The sequence below is a fragment of the Botrytis sinoallii genome, assembly GCF_014898435.1.
Source record: "Botrytis sinoallii strain Bc 23 chromosome Unknown BSIN_004, whole genome shotgun sequence".
NCBI classification, from domain to species: Eukaryota; Fungi; Ascomycota; class Leotiomycetes; order Helotiales; family Sclerotiniaceae; genus Botrytis; species Botrytis sinoallii.
This window is the reverse complement of record NW_024066031.1, coordinates 2,603,422-2,621,900: the sequence shown is the minus strand read 5'-3', so window position 1 is coordinate 2,621,900 and position 18,479 is coordinate 2,603,422. Positions and strand designations below refer to the sequence as shown.

Below are 18,479 nucleotides of genomic sequence, written 5' to 3'. Positions count from 1 at the left end.
GTAATGCAGTGTTTGGAGTATTGTTACATCAAGAGAGGAGATTTGAGTTTGCTTTGTAATTCATCAGATTTATGATATTTAGGGTTAACCTCATTCATTTCGAGACCCACAAGTCCCTTGTCGTTACTTGAATCACGACGACTACATACACTAGACTTTAGAGAAAAACTCGCAATGCAGATACTTCCCGTCTCTAGTCTAAGAACCTAAATTCCAATCATCCACCTATCAAAACATCATAAATAACACAAAACTTTTCCAACCCCCTCAAACCCCTCAAATATCATACCTCCTCACCCCAAATACACACCACCAACTGGCTTATCCGTTTTCCCTTCGCCGCCCCATCCATCATGACATACGGCGCCGTAAATGTCTGTTCCTTGACCACACAACTTGCGAGACTGAGGAGGTGCTCGTGGTTTACATTTTGGAGGTTGAAAAGTTCTGGGTGCAGTTTTCGTAGTTGGGAGAGGGTGGTTGTGAGGGTTTCGTGTTCGTCGATGGCGCCGTGGAAGGTGGGGGTGGGGTTTTGGGGGGAGAAGATTCTATGGTGGTGGTGGTGGTGGGTTAGTTTGGGGTGGGTGGATGGATAGGATAGAAATGAAAACGAAAAGAAGAAAAAACTCACAAAGTTCCATCTCTAATCCATTTCTCTAATGCTGGGTGTATAGCCGCAAGAGTTTTTTGGTCGGATCGCTTGAGCATGATGATATAAACCCACAGAGTCCAGTATGTGAAGTTCCAATCTTCGAGAAGGACAGACCAATCTAGAGGAAGTTCTTCTTCTTGGTCTGAGGCGATGAGATTGTGGATGCTGGTAGAGAGGGATGGGTAGTGGTGGGTGAGTAGTGAGTAGGCCTGTTCGATTGAGAGGATTTTCAAAGTGCCTGTTGAAGAATGTGGTGAGAGTTCGAGGGATGGGGTGAGGATTGGTGTGGTTAGAAGATCTAGGGGTTGAAGAGCGGATCGTAAGGTGATGAGTTGGAGGTTCCGGTAATTCAGAGCGAGGGATTGATTATAATTTTGAGGGGGGCTGAGACACCGTGAGCTTTGTCAAAGATAGGAACGAGGATGGTTTACCCTAGACTTGCTCCGATTTGTTCAATCTTCTCAATTTCGTATGCGAGCTTAGATTGGATAATAAGTATTGCCTGTAACACTGCTCTACATAGAGGGCTTTGGAAGGGCTGTGCAATTCTTTCTGGGCATATTTCCGGAAACTTCAACATGTATGAACGCTCTCGTTCATTTGCTACAATACAGCAAATGAGATCCACTAGACCTTCTCCAAAGCTGTGAAATTCCAAGATCCTAGAATCGTGTGACCCGTTTGCAGATGGTGGTTTGCACGGCAAAACATGAATTCCTCCTCGGGCTGCCTTGGATCTGGAGGATTGTGACAATTCTGACCTCTGCGTAATTGAATAGCATCATGATCTGGAGTCAATTTGAGATTGGCAATATTTCGATTCACAAGATCGTTTGGAAGAATAAACCCGTAGCCAACTAGTAATTCGCTATTTGATTTGTTTCCATAGTAATTGTAAATCTGGTCTCCCTGTGAGACACCAGCAGAATGGACTAGATCGAAGGAATTGGAGATGGGGTCTTTTCTCCACTCTACTTGATTGATACCATTATGATTGCCTATATCAACAAGTGGATATAAGATCGAAAACCTATCATTGCGAATATGATCTAGATTGAGATCTGTATCTGTAGAGCTTTGACTCAAAGCTTCAGGACAAACTGTCAAGGATGGTCGAAAACTTCGACTGTCAAAGATAGTAGCAGCCCATCGATACAGGATATAACTGTATTCTTTATGGTTTGGCAATTCCCTCAGAAGCACAACCCTTTCTTCCACTGATCTCTCCACATCTGTTCTCGCTTCTGAAGTGGAGGTTCTGCATTTGTCCCGGTGAGGAACTCTTGATCTTCTTCTGGCCACCAGATAGGAATCCCAAGGCTTTTGGGATCATTTGGCTGAGGAAGTAATCTGATATACTGCCACCATGGAGATTGATCACCCTTCAAATATTGCTGTATGAGAAAAAAGTGACCAATAATGTTGGGATCATCTTGTTTCAAATTCTCCAAGAACTCAACAGGAAATGGATCGGTAGAGGGAAATTCAGAATACGTGCCAATCGCATTTAGATATGATAGAGAAATCTGGTATGAGCATCGCACAATACTTGTTTGAGGAGCTATCGTTTGTTGCGCTTTGAACGATAATCCTGTTACTGCATCTTTATAAATTTCAACGTCAGGATGAAGATAAGCCCCAGAAGCTGTGGCCCAATCAACCAGACTCTTGATGTTTTCTGTCATTTTGGTCTTCAGCTTTTAGCTTTCTTCATACCAATAACGGTAGAGAAGTTTTTGGTCGTAAAAATGGTAGCAGTCTTCCCTCCATGTAGATCACGTGTTTTATGCAATTTTTGGTGGGGCATGTTAGTTAAGGTTAAAGCTTCCAAGGTTGGTTCATCCCAAGTGTTCTTGAATTATGATTTCAACACATCTTTTGAAAACCTCTCGATGCGATCAGTTATTGAGACTGTTAAACAAAACAACATGGTAAGTTGGTTGGTATCGAAGAGTTTCGCAAATGCGCGATATTATCTCCATTGCAACCTTGTACTTGCAGTACTATCCTCCAATAGGATGACTGTCTCAAGCTAGGTATAGGATCTCTCTACTGAGCAGTATTTAAAAATGCGCGCCCCTTTATTTTAATTTACATTCACGAGATCACAGATCGCAAGATGGTTTCTAACAAGTATGGACGTGAATGCGTTGAAAAGAATAAAGATCTGGTCCAGCCACAACTTCCAATCCTCACTCGCGCCTGGTATTTCATTCAGCTTTGGGGATTGAAGATAGCTATTGTAGTAACCTTCAAAATCCTGCGCCTTCTACGACCAACACCTCTTGAATCTCGTCCTACCAAGCTCTTGGCATATCCATGTCGACCAAATCTGCGAACGCGAATCTTTGTTCCAACGGCTAAGCAAGCGGACGATGAACCGCTTCCACTATATCTCGATCTCCACGGTGGAGGACATGCTTTGATGTCTGCCGAATTCGATGATGAGATCTGTGCTATGATGGCGAATCGTTTCAATATCATCGTTGTCAGCATTGAATACAGTCAGGCTCCTTCAAATAGATTCCCGGCATTGACAAACGATGTTGTTGCTATTGCGCAAGCCACAATCGACAATTCCGATCTGAATATTGACAAGAAGCGTGTGGTCTTGGGAGGTTTCAGTGCAGGAGGAAACTTGGCTTTGTCCGCTGCTCAAGTACCTGAATTGCGAGAAAGATTGAACGGGGTAATAGCTTGGTATCCAGTAATGGACTTCACGCTCACGCCGGACGAGAAGAAAGCCTCGCGCCCATATCGGAATGCAAAGGACTTGGATGATCTACCAGATTTTGGACCAGTATTCGAATGGGGTCATATTCCTGTTGGTCAGAATCTTCGAGATCCATTATTGAGCACTCGATTTGTGAGCAAGAATGATATACCTAAATGGATATATATAATAGGGGCAGAGTACGATATGCTAGCCAAGGAAGCTAGAGATACAGCTTTTGATCTTGCCGATTTGAATGAAAAAGAACGCGAAGATGGAATGTATGGTTTTGCAAAGGATGGCTGTAAATGGACGCTAGCAAGGGATGTTCGCCATGCTTTCACTCATGATTTGATGGATAACAAGGGACCTGATGCAGAGGCCATGCGGAAACTCAGAACAGAAGAAATGTTAGAGCAGGTAGGTGACTGGCTATTCAAGGGTCCGTTCTCCAAATGTTGAGGCATGAATTGGGTGGCTACTGTGTATTCTATCATCCCGTGACTCTCGAGGATTGAGAGAATGTTTGGGAGAGAAATGCCGGGCTGGAATTATACTATACTGTTATTAAGTTAGACTACTGCAGCTCTTTACGTTACATCCTTATTCACAGAGCACACTGCGGTGTTAATTTGATATCATTAGCATTTCGTGATATGATTCATATCTTGTTTTGATAAATTCCATTTGAACATCGTAAGACTCTCCTCTTATCTAACCCGGATCCTATTCCAATTCCTAATTTGTTCATATATTGAAAATTCACAGTTTCAATCCAAGGTAAGGGCGAGGGGGCGATCTTGCATGTTTTAGACACTTAAATTTCTGTGGCATGTCAATAAAACGACATGAGATCTTTTCCGAATTTGCGATGTATACACATAGCAAGTGACACTACAGAATTGTACAGGAGTTATCAATTGATCGAATCTAATATACAATGCGAGAATCAGATAATACCATTCATGATACTGATTCGGCACCCTTAGTCCAAAGCATCGGCGAGGTTGTCTCTTCGGCAACATATCATTACCGATATTTCAACATTTCATACCGACATATATACAGTAGTATTCGGCAACCGCAACAGTATTTGCATATTACAATTTATGAGGTGACAGTTACCCATAAAATCTATAGGGGTGATACAACGTCAAACTAATATCTGTGCGCATGCAAGCTAGGATGATACTGCACGCCGTAGGTATTCAATTCCAAGGTTTGTGAGTTTGGGAATATCTCATTTCGTGTCTAAGTATCACCTCAAAATGTCGAAATTGGAATTTCAGGCTCGTCTTTTTGATAGTTGGGGTTGCGTTGATGGCGGTAGGTACATACATGTACTCTGTACGTGATCATGAGAAGATCTCGAATAGTCTCGATCATCTATCACTGTTCCAACTACGAATCAAGGTACCCATCTTCATACACATTGTACATTATGATTTGATATCACAAATGCAATCGGAGAACGGAGTTTTTCTTCCGTCTATGAATGAGCGAGAAGGACAAAAGCACGTTGTATATCCAAGCCCGACTCACAGTAATGGAAGGGAACTCAAACCACCACGTACATACAAAATTGGCACACGCCCTAACAATATTCATGCAGATGGGATACCAAAGATCCTCAGCACCCTTACCACCAATTACATCTCCGGCTTGAGGGCTTGTCAGCTGCTCATCGCGGGGCTATACAACCAATCATCTCGCATGGCTGAGCTGGGATCCACACGAAAAGGTGTCGTAGTATTGAGCATGTGGGCGAATTTTCTGGTGAGCAGAAATCTCTGTTTGTTTGCTCGCGTGATATTGATCTGTTGGGGGGATGTCTCGCGACATGAGATGAAAGTGGTTTTGTTAGTTGATTTTGTGAAATGGGGAAGGAGTCACACAGACTTTGGGACGGGAAGATATCAGGGCGAAGGATTGCGGGGAAATTACGAGAAGTGTGGAGGTTAGTATGGCGGGTTGGCAAACGAGCGATTAACCGATTTTTGTCTAGAGTGATGATTCATCTGCTGAGATGAGCCGGGTGGTGCAGAAACGTTTGCATTGTGTGGGAGAGGGAGAGGGTTTTTGATTGCTTTTCTCCAATTGAATATCGTAGGATGGACTGTAGCTTGTGTATATTATTTCCTCAGTCCAAACTACTGGGTTGTTCGAGAATTGGAACTGATAGAATCATGAGAGAAATCGCTTGTGTATTTATATCGTGAGACCATGTGCTTGATTTCCGGATAAATATGACCCAGTACTTCTTCTGAGGGTATTGATTGAGTCTAGTCTACTTGAGACTTCCTAGATACATAAGCTGATGATTATATGATCTTCACTGGATTTCTAGTAAGCGCTATACTATGTGTATAATCGTGATGAAACTTATATAGTTGTACCTGCAATAAATGAGACACCTGCAAAGAGAAGCATAATGATGTAGTACTGGGTCCAAGTAGAAGAAACATCTTAAGTACAGAGATGTTCTAATTATCGAGTATCAAAAATGCAATGTAACCCTTTGAAAGCTAGGATGTAATAGTAGTATGATAGCACTCAACAAAAATTATAACCTAGTATCTCACAAGCCACTCATTCACTTGCTGCATTAAAGAGGCATAGCAATGTATATTTCGTCAAATAGGCTAGATCTCTACAGCCATCAATTGGAATCCCTAACCACGGTGGCACAAAATCAGCATCTCACGGTACGGTGAAGGAAGTATTTGCGGGGGTTGCAGCGAAGGAACCAAGCTAGGATAAAATAATAATCATGATTCTCTTCCAGCTAGTCTTCCGTGTGGACCTCTCCTTCTCCAGACAAAAGAGACTCTACTAAGTAATACCCTCGCATTTAGCCATCTTTTCCGAGGACCGCTGCAACAAGTTCCCATAAATATCCGTGTTCGCTCACACTCGAGTCTTTTGCTCCGTTTGCCTCGTTTGCTGTGTGTGCTACTTTACGCAGAGCACAAATGTCGTTCCTCGCGCCTTCTAATCAGGCAAAAGGATTCATCGTCTCACGATGCGACGTTTAGTATTTTTAGCCTCGCTCTTGGCTTCCCAATATGCCTGGACAATGGCGGATATTCTATCCATCGCTACTCCCGCCGATGTACCTGCCTCTCCAACGGATACCTCACTGCCTACAAAACCTTTTGGCTCGAATGATATCAATTCGGCAGTTGTCGTGCCGGTTATAGTCGCTTCAGTGAGCGTGTTTGTCGCTTTCCTCCTCATCCTCTGCTTAAAAATTCCCGTTCCAGAACGCTTCTTACATCCTGTCAGGGATGACGATTCGACCTTGAGCCCAGAATCTTCGCACTTGCGATTTTCCTGGTTTCATCGCAAACGCAGATCGAGACCGACGATATGGCCTCATTCAGTATACAATGGAGGGGAATTTGAGTCTGGAAAGTGTGGGGATCTGGAAATGCGAGTCATGGAAGATATGCCAGGGTTCCCCAGACCGTTTAGAGGTGCACCATTATCCCACCGAGACACGGAAAAAATGTCGCAAGCGAGGATGGAGGAAGAGGCCGAAGCTAGGATTAGGGAGATGTTGGAGAGAATGAATCCAGAAGATAGAGCGTGGGCGAGCGAACAATTGATATATGGACAGGCGGATGAGTTGCGGGACAAAACTATTGGAGCTCCATTTTGAGATTATGGGAATTATCATGAACAATGCTCTGGAATGGAGGAAAGAGAACGATTGTGTGAATAAAGCAGGTCAGATTTGACATCTGAGTTTTAACTAGTTAAATAATTATGCGTGGTGCCCCACAGGGTACTGTAATTCCCTTGCATTCATACCAAACGCACAATATGGAAGAATTTCTCTTTTTTTTTCTTTTTGGAAAGATTAACGAGCATGGCATGATCCTGTTTTAGCAGTACCTGCAACCTGAATTTCTTAGTCGAAGCTCCATAATTTATGCATAACTCATGGAAGGATTTTTAATGGGCTCTGTTGTGACAGTAAGACCTAGATGAATCAGAATGTGAAGATAGAAATCAAGACGATCAATAAATATCATTTCCAAATGCAAAACCACAAAACTTGCGCTGGCGATAAAAGCATCAGATAATTATCAAAACGAAAGGATGTTTTCAAATTGCTACTTCTTCGACTACAAATTATGCTCGTCTCTTATCTTTCCTGTTTCGTACCTCCCATACCTATGTCCCCTTGCCCAATACTATGAACCAAAAGTACTTTATGATACAATCCATTCTCTCAGGCCATGCTAATCACAATCCTCCATTTCATCTTGTCTCTTTCAATGGTTAAAGAGGTATTTAATCTAAGACCCTTCCAGCAACAGCAGCTGCACTCTTATCTTTAGTCTGTGTCTTTTTCAATGATCGCCCCATTTGAATTTCACCCAAGAGACCAGCTGGTCGTCCACCTGCTGGTGGAGCAGGAGCTCCTCCCATTGGAGGCATTGGTGGTGGCGGAGGAGCGCCCATCCCTGGTGGAGGAGGTGGTGGCGGAGGAGGACCACCTGGCGCACCAGCTGATGGCATTGGAGGGGGTGGTGGAGCATTGAAGTTAGGTACTAGAGGTGGAGGTGGTGGGGTTGCCGCCGGTGGAGAAGCTACAGCAGGAGATTCAGGCGCAGATGAGGCTTCGTTGCCCATGGATGATAAGGGGCGAGGAGGTGCCATGGTTCCAAAAAGGATTGATGCCAAATGACGCGCGCCACCTGCACCAGGTCCTTCATCGTCAGAGGAATCATCCTCTTTGTCAGATCCAACAACATCCCAATCATCTTCTTCCGGACGAACGCGAGATGGCCTGTTACCTGTTGGTTGAACTTGAATTGGTGCAGGCGTTGAAAGTTCTTGGGCAGGAAGGCGATGGAATGGATTGTTGGATGCGGTCGATGCGGTAGGTGCGTCACCGGATTGAGCCATTTTCTTCAAGAAAGGATTGCGGGTCTCCGTATCAACTGGGGGGCTGACAACAGGGCTAGTAACTTGTGGGGTTGGTGATGGGAGACTAATTGTTGTTGCAGCAGCAGGGACTGGTGATACAACAACTGGGATTGAAGGTGGCGGAGGTGGTGGAGAAGGTTCTTTGCGCTCAAGTTCTTGGCTTCCTTGAGTGGGCGTTGATGCTTGAGGGGTAACCTGCTCCGGACCTTCGTCGTCATCAGATGAATCGGAATCATCAATAGCTTCCAGTTGACGTTGCAATTCTCTTTCACGTGCTTGTGCGGCTTCAATTTCTGCGCGTTGAGCTGCGAGACGAGCTTCTTGTTGTTTGGTCTCAGCTTGAAGAGCCTTTCTCTTCTTTTTCTCCTCTTCTTTCTTCAATTTTCCGGCCTTCATTTGGTCTTCTAAGGCCTTGATACGAGCCTGAGCCGCCTCGCGTTCCTTTGCAAGCTCAATCTCTTGTCGTTGAGCGTCATCCCTGTGAATGTTAGCAGTGTAGAAGAAGTCAGATACAAGTTTCGCTTACTCTAGCTCATTTGTGGCAGTAATTTGTGCCTTTTGTTCGTTGATGATTCTTTCCTCTTCGGCCTTGCGTTCACTAGCGTCACTTCTGGCGGCCTTCCTTGAAGGAGGTGGAGGTGGCTTTTTGGCGGTCTCCTTTGGTTGCTCAGGTGCAGGTGGAGGTACACCCTGCTCTTCGGCAATTCTAGCTTGCCTTTCAGCTTCACGTTTAGCATCTTCCTCTTCTGCTTGTCTGAGTTTGGCTGCACGCTCATTCTTTTCACGCTCCAATCTCTGTTGTGTTGTCTCCCCAGATTTAGATGGTGCTTTAATGCCAAGAGCAGCCAGACGCTCAGCCATGCGCTTCTCAGCCTGTTGCTTGATGTAAGCTGCTCTATCTTCTGGAGTCTTGTATTGTGAGTATGAACCTCCAGCAGGGGCTGGTGTAGATGATGGCTGCGACGATGGAGTTTCGCTACGAGCTGCTGGAGCAGGGCTAGCATGAGACACTTCAGTACGAGGAGTCTCTCTGCTGCGATCATCAGTTCGAACTCTGGCACTCCTACTGCTCCTTTGCAAATCGAAAATGAAATCCTTGACTTCATCCTCAACACCTAGCCCATCCTCCCAGCGTCTCTTCTCATGCTCACTAGATGAACTCTCACCGCCATCTTTTAGGCTGTCCTCCAAACCTCGTGAAAAATCACGGACGCTTTCTTCAACATCTTGAACCATGCGCTCGTTGTTTTCCTTCTCGGTTCGAATCTTGAGATTTTCTTCTTCTAGACGTTTCGGCGCATCCAAGTCATCATTACTGGTCTCAATCTTCTTACCAGTGAGAGCAGCAGAACGTTGTTGCATCATGGCCTTAGCTCTTGCTTTGAGTCTATCTGATTCGGTGATAGCGCCGCCAGGACCGGTTCCAACGATGCTGGAGGCACTTCCAGGGTGAGCTTTAGCATCCTTTAGACGGAACAGTTCAAGCTTGGCATCAGCAATACTTCTTTCTGTTCTTCGGACACGCGAAGCAATATCTGGAAGCTTATCCGTCAATGTCTGCAATTGTCTTTTCAAAGCACGACGCTCGGCGCCGGAATCAACGTTACGCAACGATGCATCTGGATGTGCATCAATATCCTCTTGAATACGACGAATGCGGCGATACAGATCCTCAGCTTCACGGCGGTCTTTACGATCAAGGGCATCATCTTCATCTGCAGCATTTTCGGCCTTGAAATCAATTGCATCTAGTATCACTTGTCTCTCCGCAATTTTCTTTCTAAGTTGCTCTAGAGAAAGTTCATCGTTAGAAGTTGTTGATCCCGGAGACGCAGGTCGTGGAGAAGTGGCTCCGAGTCTGCGACGAGCACTAGATTTATATCCAACATCATCGTCGTTGTTTTTATATACTGTGGCATCTTTACGGCCTGTGCGACCTGGAACAGCGTCACCACGGAAAGAATGGTTTTTGAGGTAGCTCACTCCAGTCTTTTGTGGCAAAAGGGTAGCACCAGAGTTCTTGCGGAAATTGGATTCTTGGTGAAGTAAAGATTTGACAGCCCCAATCGAATCATTGAAGTTACGAGTGGAAGGGGGTATAAGCGCCGGAGGTAGTTGGGCTGGTAAAGGATATCCATTAAGCTTTCGATAAATCAAATGCATAGCAACCGCGAATTCATCCATATTAAGCTTCCCCTTGTTGCCGTGATCTGCTAAGGTCCATACGCGCTCCAGGTCGGGCTTCTCGAGACCACTCTGCCCAAAAACTTCAATGGCGACATCACCACTAATATATCCTTTACCAAACCCATCCCAAGCTTTGAAAACAGAATCGTATCTGGTCTTCTCTTCTTTCGTAATTCCCCATGGAATTTCAGCATTGCCTGTTATACCGGCAGTAGTAAAGTTGCCTTGTTCTCGACCTTGTTGCGGCATCATCCGGGAATGTAGTAAATCAATGTTGGGGGCTGGCGCATTTACCAAACCCCATTGGCCATCGACTCCTGTAGGCTGGCTGTTCAGTGGCGCGATCATTCCGCCTTGCATGCCCGTCTGAGCGGGAGACAAATGAGAACTGAAGTTGGATGGCATAGGAGGCATTGGAGGGCGCGGTCCATTGTATCCCGTTGCTTGAGGATTTGACATTTGATTATACCCGGTTTGCTGAGGCTGCAATCCTCCTTGCTGTCCAGGAAAGCCAGTTTGCATTGAGCCCTGGAAACCTGTTTGCTGAGGTTGAAATCCAGCCGAAAAGTTATTCTGCTGTCCAGGGTAACCAGTCATTTGCGCAGTGAGAAGTGCGGAGTTAGACGCCATTGGCTGTGGCTGTTGGATAGTCGGAGGTGTTGCGGTGTTTTGTCGACCATCAAAATTGGGCGCATTCGTTGCCGCTGGTGCATCATCATCTATGGCGAAATTTATGATATCCACCATGCTAGAAACTTCATTTTTGATAACATCGGGAAGCACGGATGGTAATTGTTTGCCGACTAGCTTGAGATTGCAGAGGTACATAGCTAATGCGAATTCGGGAAAATGTAGCTGTCCAGATCTTGTAGTATCTGCGAGCGTCCTATAATAACCATAAGCACAACACTATATCCATTGAATAATTTAATGCTTACCATATCTGCGACAGAGAGTTCCCGTCTAATTTTGAGCGTAGTAAAAGATCCCTCGATTTCTCTCCAGAAAGTGTTTGCCCATCCCCAACAGCGGACTTGAAAAGAGTTTCGAACTTTGCTTGATCTTGGGCTGTGATGAAGGAAAGTCTTATACTAGGTATCTTTGCTCCCCCCTTAGAGGCTCTGCGACCTCTTGGCTTCGATGGTTCTGCAGCAGCAGGTTTAAATGAATCAGCCATTGCGGCAAATCCGGTCGCTTGTGGTTGCTGCACAGGAGGTGCAGGGGGTGGTTGAGCTTGTTGCATCTGTTGAGGCTGCTGGAATTGCTGCGGGATCTGCGGCATTGGGGGAGCTCCCGTTTGGAAGTTCTGCTGTTGAGGAGCATTGTTGAACTGCTGCTGTTGCTGCTGGCCTCCAGGGAAGCCTGCTTGAGATTGCTGAGGATATCCCGTAGGCTGTGCTTGAAGTGGATAACCCGTGAAATTTGGTTGTAAAGGAGCCGGATTTCCATATCCAGTGGGTTGAGGTTGAAAACCAGTCTGTTGTGGCTGGAAACCAGTCTGCTGTGGTTGGAAACCTTGGTTTGGCTGGAAACCACCATATTGTTGTTGCGGTTGTTGTGGTGGTTGGCGGCCAGTGTTACCACCAAGGTACGAGTTCGAACCCGAAAACATTATGAGTATGAACAAAAAAGAAATAGGTATGAAGAAAGATAGATTTGTGACATTTATTTGAAGGAATGGGTTCGAGGTTGGTAGAAGATACCACGGTCCGGGGGTCGAAATGACGAAGCTCAGGTAATCTGTTACCATAGAGGCTGGGCTTAGCGACCTCTAATATACAAATACATACAACCCAAGTTTCACCGATTTTGCGACAAAATGTTAAAGGGGCTGAATAAATGTGTATCGTATCATCATTCAACATTGATGTTTCAACGTCAATTGAAGTCACTGATTGGAAATATTGGTGCATTTGAATCACTTCTAATCATTTTGGTACGAAAAATCATTGATTGAAGCTACATGTATTCAGGTACACAAGTACTTGCATCACCTAGATTATACCACAAGCTCGAAGCTTTTCTACATAAGGTCTGGCCCTTCATCCCCTTTTGGCATATAGCCACGAATGCAGTCACACATCTAGCTCTGTGTATCCCATCGATAAATATATAGATACTTGAATATCTTAATTAGGCTCTCCAAACCCTTTTACCGATTGTAATATATTCATTCAATCATTCAATCAATCATTTATGCGCTGGCGACATCTTCACTGACACCACCTGCAGCTTTTCTGGATCGGTATGCCTGAACATCGGCTTTGGCGGCAGCTAGTGCGCCAGATAATCCGAATTGTGTTGCAATTCCCTCAATACGGTGGACAGAGTTGAGATTCTTTACCAAGGTAATTTGGTAACAGGTGGCAGATCCTTGACGGGAGATAATAGTAGAGGAAGCGAGGAAGTATTCCCAAATCTGTTATTGTCAGTATGTGCGACAATTCGTGCAATCATGAAGACTTACTCTAAACCATCTGTTACCGTATTTAGCGACAACCTTCTCCTTGTTGGCCATCCAGTTTCTGTACCATCTCCACAATGTTGCTGAGTAATGAACACCAATAGTGTCGACACCCTTAACTTCGAATCCAGCACTCTCGAGGGAGTTAATATAGTTGTTGAGAGGAGTAGAAGCGTCAGCACCAGGGAAGATGTATCTGTTCATGAAAAGACCCCAGATGAGATCCTCGTATTGCCAAGTCTTTCTCAAACCAGCTACTTGAAGGAACATAACTCCATCATCCTCGAGCATATCGTGGCATTGCTTCAAGAAGCTTGTCAAGTGACGGATACCAACGTGCTCAGCCATCTCGAGACATGTAATCTTGTCATAACCTCCCTCGGGAACTGGAATATCACGGTAATCCATGCACAAAATCTTACTCTGCTCTTCAGGAATACCAGCTTTGCGAAGTCCATTGTTACCCCAGGCAGTTTGGTTACGGCCAAGAGTGATACCAGTAGCCTTTGCACCGAAGTTAACACTGGCGAATTTGGCCAAGGTTCCCCATCCACAACCAATGTCCAACATCTTCTCACCAGGCTTAAGACCAATCTTTTCACAGACAATGGCGAGTTTGTTATCCTGCAATTCTTCCAAAGTTTCTTCACGGTTAATGTCAGAGATAACACCGGAGGTATAGATCATTCGTGGACCAAGGAACCAGCCATAGAAGTCGTCACCCCGATCGTAGTGATCACGGACTTGTTCCTCATCTGCGACGTTGTTAGTAGTTTTGATGTAAAGGTAGATCTTGTGCCACTTACCCTGGGAGCGAGTGTGCATGATAACTTCTGGTGCGAAGTTGAAGAAAACATATTTGAAAAGACTAATTGTGAACTTGAAGCTTGCCCAGTCGTGACGGTACTCGAGAACCTCGAGGGCGTCACCGTTGAAGTCAACTTCTCCATCGAAGTACATGTTGTGGAAAGTTTCCATAGGAATCTTGTTCTTTCCGCTGTATTTTATTTTATCGGCTTCGTTCTTAAAGGTAAGATAATGCTCGACTGGACGTCCTGGGTACTTGGCCTTCTCATTTTTGCGTGGAGAGAAGCTGGAGAATACTGTCCAGAATGCGAGGAGAATGGGAATAGTGGTGATGAGACCAAAGAAAATGGTAGTCTTGAATCCACCACCAACCTTCCAGGAGAAGTATAGAGGGACACCACCAATGAGGGAGAAAAGGAGGGTGTTCGAGAAACTATCATTGCCAGAAGCATCTGCAGGCAGAGGGGCATTCTTGATAGCTGGGTACTAATTGTCATAATATGTTAGAGTCAATTGACCTTCTTGTTTACTCCAAATCCAAGTTGACAGATATGAAGAAATTCTGGAATTTTTTTATGAACTTACAGCTGTTGTCCTTACACCACATGGCTCGAACTTTTCAAAGGTCGGTGTGGGAGCTTTTGGGGTTTCGATGAACTCGAATTCGCTCTCAGAGCCATTGGTACTCTGAGGATTGGAAGTCATCTTTCCTTTCGACTTTCCTTCCAGTATAAAGAAAAGAGAAAGAGAAAATGTTTTATCAATTGGATTTCACCAGGTACGAAGGTGACAACTAAGATACAACAAAGTTACGTTTACCAATACCTTAGCGTGTTGAGTTTGAGAGACACTAATGGAGGGGCACTAGTCTCAATTGGAGGGTCAACAATGCGCACGGATCACTTCTGGCCAGATCGTCGGGGGGTTTTTTCTTCTTCTGCCGATGTTTCATTTAAATAGGGGAAATGGTGAGCTGGTGAGTGGTACGCTCGTACGCACCGGTGAGTAGGTACCAGGTAGGTAGGAATTCGAAGACAGGACAGGACAACCCTTAATTCAACCAAAATTGATCCAATCGTTCATTCATTCCAAAAGTTTGATGGAATGTTATTGGTAACAAGTGTTTATATACCCAAACGAGTTTGGCGAAATATATCAACGGTTCTGAATACCGTATGACCACTGAGTCGTGCTACCACTCATTCATTAAACAATTATGGCTGCACAGAGAATGAAATTCACAATGTGCAATATCATCCTCCAGCTGACCTCGATGCCAATGGATGGGGCTGGAGTACACCTACCGACCTAGGTAGATTGGCGGATGTTCACCCTGATATTTACCATGCATATATGAGTTCTAAGTGTACGGATTTGATTCACTGATTGACACGTTCATGTCAATCCTTAACCTATAAGGTTTATTGTCGATCTTTGCGTCTCTTTGGAAACATGGAAACATGCAAACATGAAAATATCCAAACACGGAAGTCAATCATATTACCTACTTTACAACCACAAATAGGGGGCTACATTCGTCATTCCAATGATACATTCTCTTCTCCCGCTTGAAATCCCTGAAAAACTTAGCAATAAAAAGAGAAGGCCCATCATGGCACCCATCCCAGCTCAACTTCGAGATGATATCAAGACCCGTTTGGAGAAGGTCATAGAGTATATCCATCCTTCCCGAACGTTCTTTTGCCAACGCTGACCCATGCATAGAGAATTAGAAGCACATCCCTCCTGGAGCTCGCACAAGCCAAGTCCAAGTCTCTTCTTTCTCTGGGATTTTGTAAAGCGTGGTCGCTACATGCTTCTCGAATACGATAACATTCTAAATGGACGTCGTCTCCAACATGTCGATCAATTCAGCACAGGACCATCAGGTATGTATATTTTCCCCCCTGTTTGGCGCATTGTATAGGGGTTACAATAGTCCAGATCGTAGCCAGAAATTTGATGTTTCATATCTAGAGGCTTTCAATTTCTAAACCCCGTTGAGTGATTAGAATAATTGTCAAGCCTTGGGTTGTTGGGATATTTTCGTGGCCAAATGTTCCTCAAGTGTTACCATTCCACTGACACTCACAATAGGCACAGGTGAAAATGCTGCATTGAAGGTATTTCAAGAAGTGTGTGCACGAACCTTGATGCTGAAGATGATTGTCACCGACACAACCGGTCGATTGAAGATGATGATGGGAAGCGCTGGCCCCTCAGTCGATTTTGGCGAAAATGCCAGGCAAGCAGTTAGAGATTTAGAGGCTGTTGTTCCAAAGGAACACATAGTGGCTGGTATGGTCAACTGAGATTATGAGGATACTTCTGAGAGAAGAGGGAGGAGCTCTATTGTTTCGGTGAAGTTCTCTATTTCAATTCAAACAGACTATCGATACTCCACTCTGATTTGAATCTTCAAGAGAACGAGATTTCCGCAAATTAAACGTCTGGGACATCTGGAATTTCATAGATTGAGGCCCGGCTTGATCCCGACTTATTATCACCTCCCATGCAAGGTAAAAGTCTTTCCGGTGTTGAAATGGTGTCAACCTCACCGTATGTCCCCTGATTTGTGTCATCAACGTGATTTCCTGTCAACACATTGAACATGGGAATCATTGCTCTCTCTTTTACTTGCAATCATCCACACACAATGTTGCAGAAAGCTTGTTCATTTCTAGCCTGGGCATCCACGAAATCCAGCGCAACAACTTATCCGGATTTGTCTGTCGGCTTTATTGCTATCAAATTATCCGTGAAATGCTGAATACATCAATGGTGAAAACAGTTCATTTTAGAGCTGCTTGACATCCCTGGGTAAATTGTAGGCAGATTGTCTGCAAGCTGACAAAAGTATGTCTCGTCTGCAATCAAGCTCGCTATGTAGGTAGATTGTATGTGCATCATCATATAATTCCCCTTTTTTGTTAATCCAGCTTCTGGGGTTGCTAGTATTGGCAGGGTCTGGCACAGAAACTGTATGTCAGTTCCGTTAATAAATAGTTCGTAATCAGTCCATTCACCCTTCCCGCGCCTCGAAATCCTTTCCAAAATCTCCCGTGAACAAGATAATACGTCCGATATCAGACTTGACTTGTAATCTGAAGCTTGGATCTATAAGCACAATTTCTGCCCACTACAAGAGTGTAACCAGTTTGAAGTTCAAGATCTCAAGCTATATCAAGGGTAGGTCGTGCAGCAGATTTGCTATCTAGGTTGAAAACTCTATTGTAGTTATCATTCATGTCGCGTTCGGCGTTCTCACGCGAAGTATCTGATGTTGTTTCGATACTTGTTGTCTAAAATATATCACCTCGATTTACATTGTCAGCTGTACTTACTCTACTTCTTAGTGTAGCAGAGATGGGTGATGAGAGCGAAGAAGCATGGCCAAATTTATATGGAAAGCCATATTCGAGTGTGTTTCTATACAGTTCGTATGTTATCAAAGCCTAAGAAGTAATCGTCCGTTTCTCCTGATATTAAACACTATCTCCACGATGACAACATGGTTCTTGAATTCATACAGTCTTACAGTATAGCATAGCTACCATAACCCCAAGATCACAAGCTAAACTTGAATGTCCAATTTATATTTCAGGTCACAGCAGAGTCATTTATCCACTATTCAGAGACATATGGAACACTCAACTCACGCGTCTAGCCTATGTCCACTCTCTTTCTCTAAAGAAGGAGAAGGATGTATTCAATTCTGAAACTCGGACAGTGTATTGAATAACAACTACAATCTGAGTATATTATCAATCCAAAAATATTACATAGCAGGAGAGGAGGGTAGGGTGCGATGAAAAGGGCCTCGAAATCGTTACTATCACGCCAACGCTATAGGCCGTTGGGCTTACAAACATAATCTGATCCAGATCAATTCTACATGGCAGCTTTAGAAAATCAATTTCAGCCCACCCATTGGACACTTGACTATCCATTCAGCAGCCAAGACTGAATTCTGGGTTGGTAAGAAGGGATCAAATTGGTTAATTTGAATATACAAAATCATACAGTTGCGATACCATTACAAAGAAAGCTAGCAGGACTGGTTTACTTCGAAGTTTCAAATACTTCTACATATGAACATACCCAGCCCATAAAAGTAATACTTTTGACCACTCACCAACAATCGTGTAGTTTTCTAGTGAAAATATCTTGAAACTACTCGTTACCAGAAATACAGGCAAGATTCGACTTATCGCTTATGATTATTATGTATCATATGATTGCAGCTTTCGAGGTTATAGATATGGATGGCCTATGTACATTATACTTGCCAGCCGCAATTAACAAAAAGAACACTTCTCCATGACATCTAGAAGATATATCATATCCTACAGTAACCCTTACAATATGATGAATTACTAGCTATCAACACGCAAACACTCGAGGTTTTGAACAGTCATGAAACATAGTATTAGAAAACTCATGATGGCAATTTTTTTTGGATCAATACAGTTCCGCAAAGTATTTATACTACTCTGCGAAGAAAAGAAAAGTATGAGTGTTCTTTACGTGTATACCTGCTAGTCAAAATATCATGAATATCAATGCGAAGAATCTAGATCAAAACCTGTTGATTAGATCAAGGCAAACTTTCGAAACTGATACACTATGAAAATTAAATCCGGGACAATACCGAGTAGATGTGCAGGATGAACGGAGTAGTCTGATAGCCGAGCGAGTTTGAATAACAAGAATCGAAT

General features: G+C 44.0%; 6 protein-coding genes across 6 annotated transcripts; 3 read left to right on the top strand and 3 right to left on the bottom strand.

The window, feature by feature from the left end:
- Nucleotides 1-23: 23 nt before the first annotated feature.
- EAF02_003202 (uncharacterized protein) lies at nt 24-2,337 on the bottom strand (the record flags this gene model as incomplete). The annotated part of the gene is made up of 6 exons (XM_038899250.1): nt 24-150; nt 363-548; nt 632-1,036; nt 1,084-1,415; nt 1,478-1,817; nt 1,871-2,337. The coding sequence occupies 6 exons, from the start codon at nt 2,335-2,337 to the stop codon at nt 24-26; spliced, it is 1,857 nt and encodes a 618-aa protein (XP_038761538.1).
- Nucleotides 2,338-2,771: 434 nt separating this feature from the next.
- EAF02_003201 (uncharacterized protein) lies at nt 2,772-3,827 on the top strand (the record flags this gene model as incomplete). Its single annotated transcript, XM_038899249.1, has 1 exon — nt 2,772-3,827. The coding sequence occupies one exon, from the start codon at nt 2,772-2,774 to the stop codon at nt 3,825-3,827; it is 1,056 nt and encodes a 351-aa protein (XP_038761537.1).
- Nucleotides 3,828-6,387: 2,560 nt separating this feature from the next.
- On the top strand, nt 6,388-7,026 carry EAF02_003200 (uncharacterized protein; the record flags this gene model as incomplete). The annotated part of the gene is made up of 1 exon (XM_038899248.1): nt 6,388-7,026. The coding sequence occupies one exon, from the start codon at nt 6,388-6,390 to the stop codon at nt 7,024-7,026; it is 639 nt and encodes a 212-aa protein (XP_038761536.1).
- Nucleotides 7,027-7,664: 638 nt separating this feature from the next.
- On the bottom strand, nt 7,665-12,102 carry EAF02_003199 (uncharacterized protein; the record flags this gene model as incomplete). Its single annotated transcript, XM_038899247.1, has 3 exons — nt 7,665-8,781; nt 8,830-11,376; nt 11,429-12,102. 3 exons carry the CDS (start codon nt 12,100-12,102, stop codon nt 7,665-7,667), a joined length of 4,338 nt encoding a protein of 1,445 aa, XP_038761535.1.
- A 268-nt stretch (nt 12,103-12,370) lies between these two features.
- On the bottom strand, nt 12,371-14,556 carry EAF02_003198 (uncharacterized protein). Its single transcript, XM_038899246.1, has 4 exons — nt 14,347-14,556; nt 13,761-14,247; nt 12,958-13,709; nt 12,371-12,909 (listed from the first exon to the last, which is right to left on the bottom strand). Exons 1-4 carry the CDS (start codon nt 14,464-14,466, stop codon nt 12,685-12,687), a joined length of 1,584 nt encoding a protein of 527 aa, XP_038761534.1. The 5' UTR covers nt 14,467-14,556; the 3' UTR covers nt 12,371-12,684.
- An 817-nt stretch (nt 14,557-15,373) lies between these two features.
- On the top strand, nt 15,374-16,073 carry EAF02_003197 (uncharacterized protein; the record flags this gene model as incomplete). Its single annotated transcript, XM_038899245.1, has 3 exons — nt 15,374-15,435; nt 15,487-15,650; nt 15,859-16,073. 3 exons carry the CDS (start codon nt 15,374-15,376, stop codon nt 16,071-16,073), a joined length of 441 nt encoding a protein of 146 aa, XP_038761533.1.
- Nucleotides 16,074-18,479: the final 2,406 nt, after the last annotated feature.

Excerpts from the sequence above, each read along its gene's own strand:
- EAF02_003198 (XM_038899246.1), bottom strand. The coding sequence starts at position 14,466 with ATGACTTCCAATCCTCAGAGTACCAATGGCTCTGAGAGCGAATTCGAG. Across the intron at positions 14,248-14,346 it reads GTGGTGTAAGGACAACAGCT|TACCCAGCTATCAAGAATGC; the intron begins GTAAGTTCATAA and ends TATGACAATTAG. Across the intron at positions 13,710-13,760 it reads CATGCACACTCGCTCCCAGG|ATGAGGAACAAGTCCGTGAT; the intron begins GTAAGTGGCACA and ends ACAACGTCGCAG.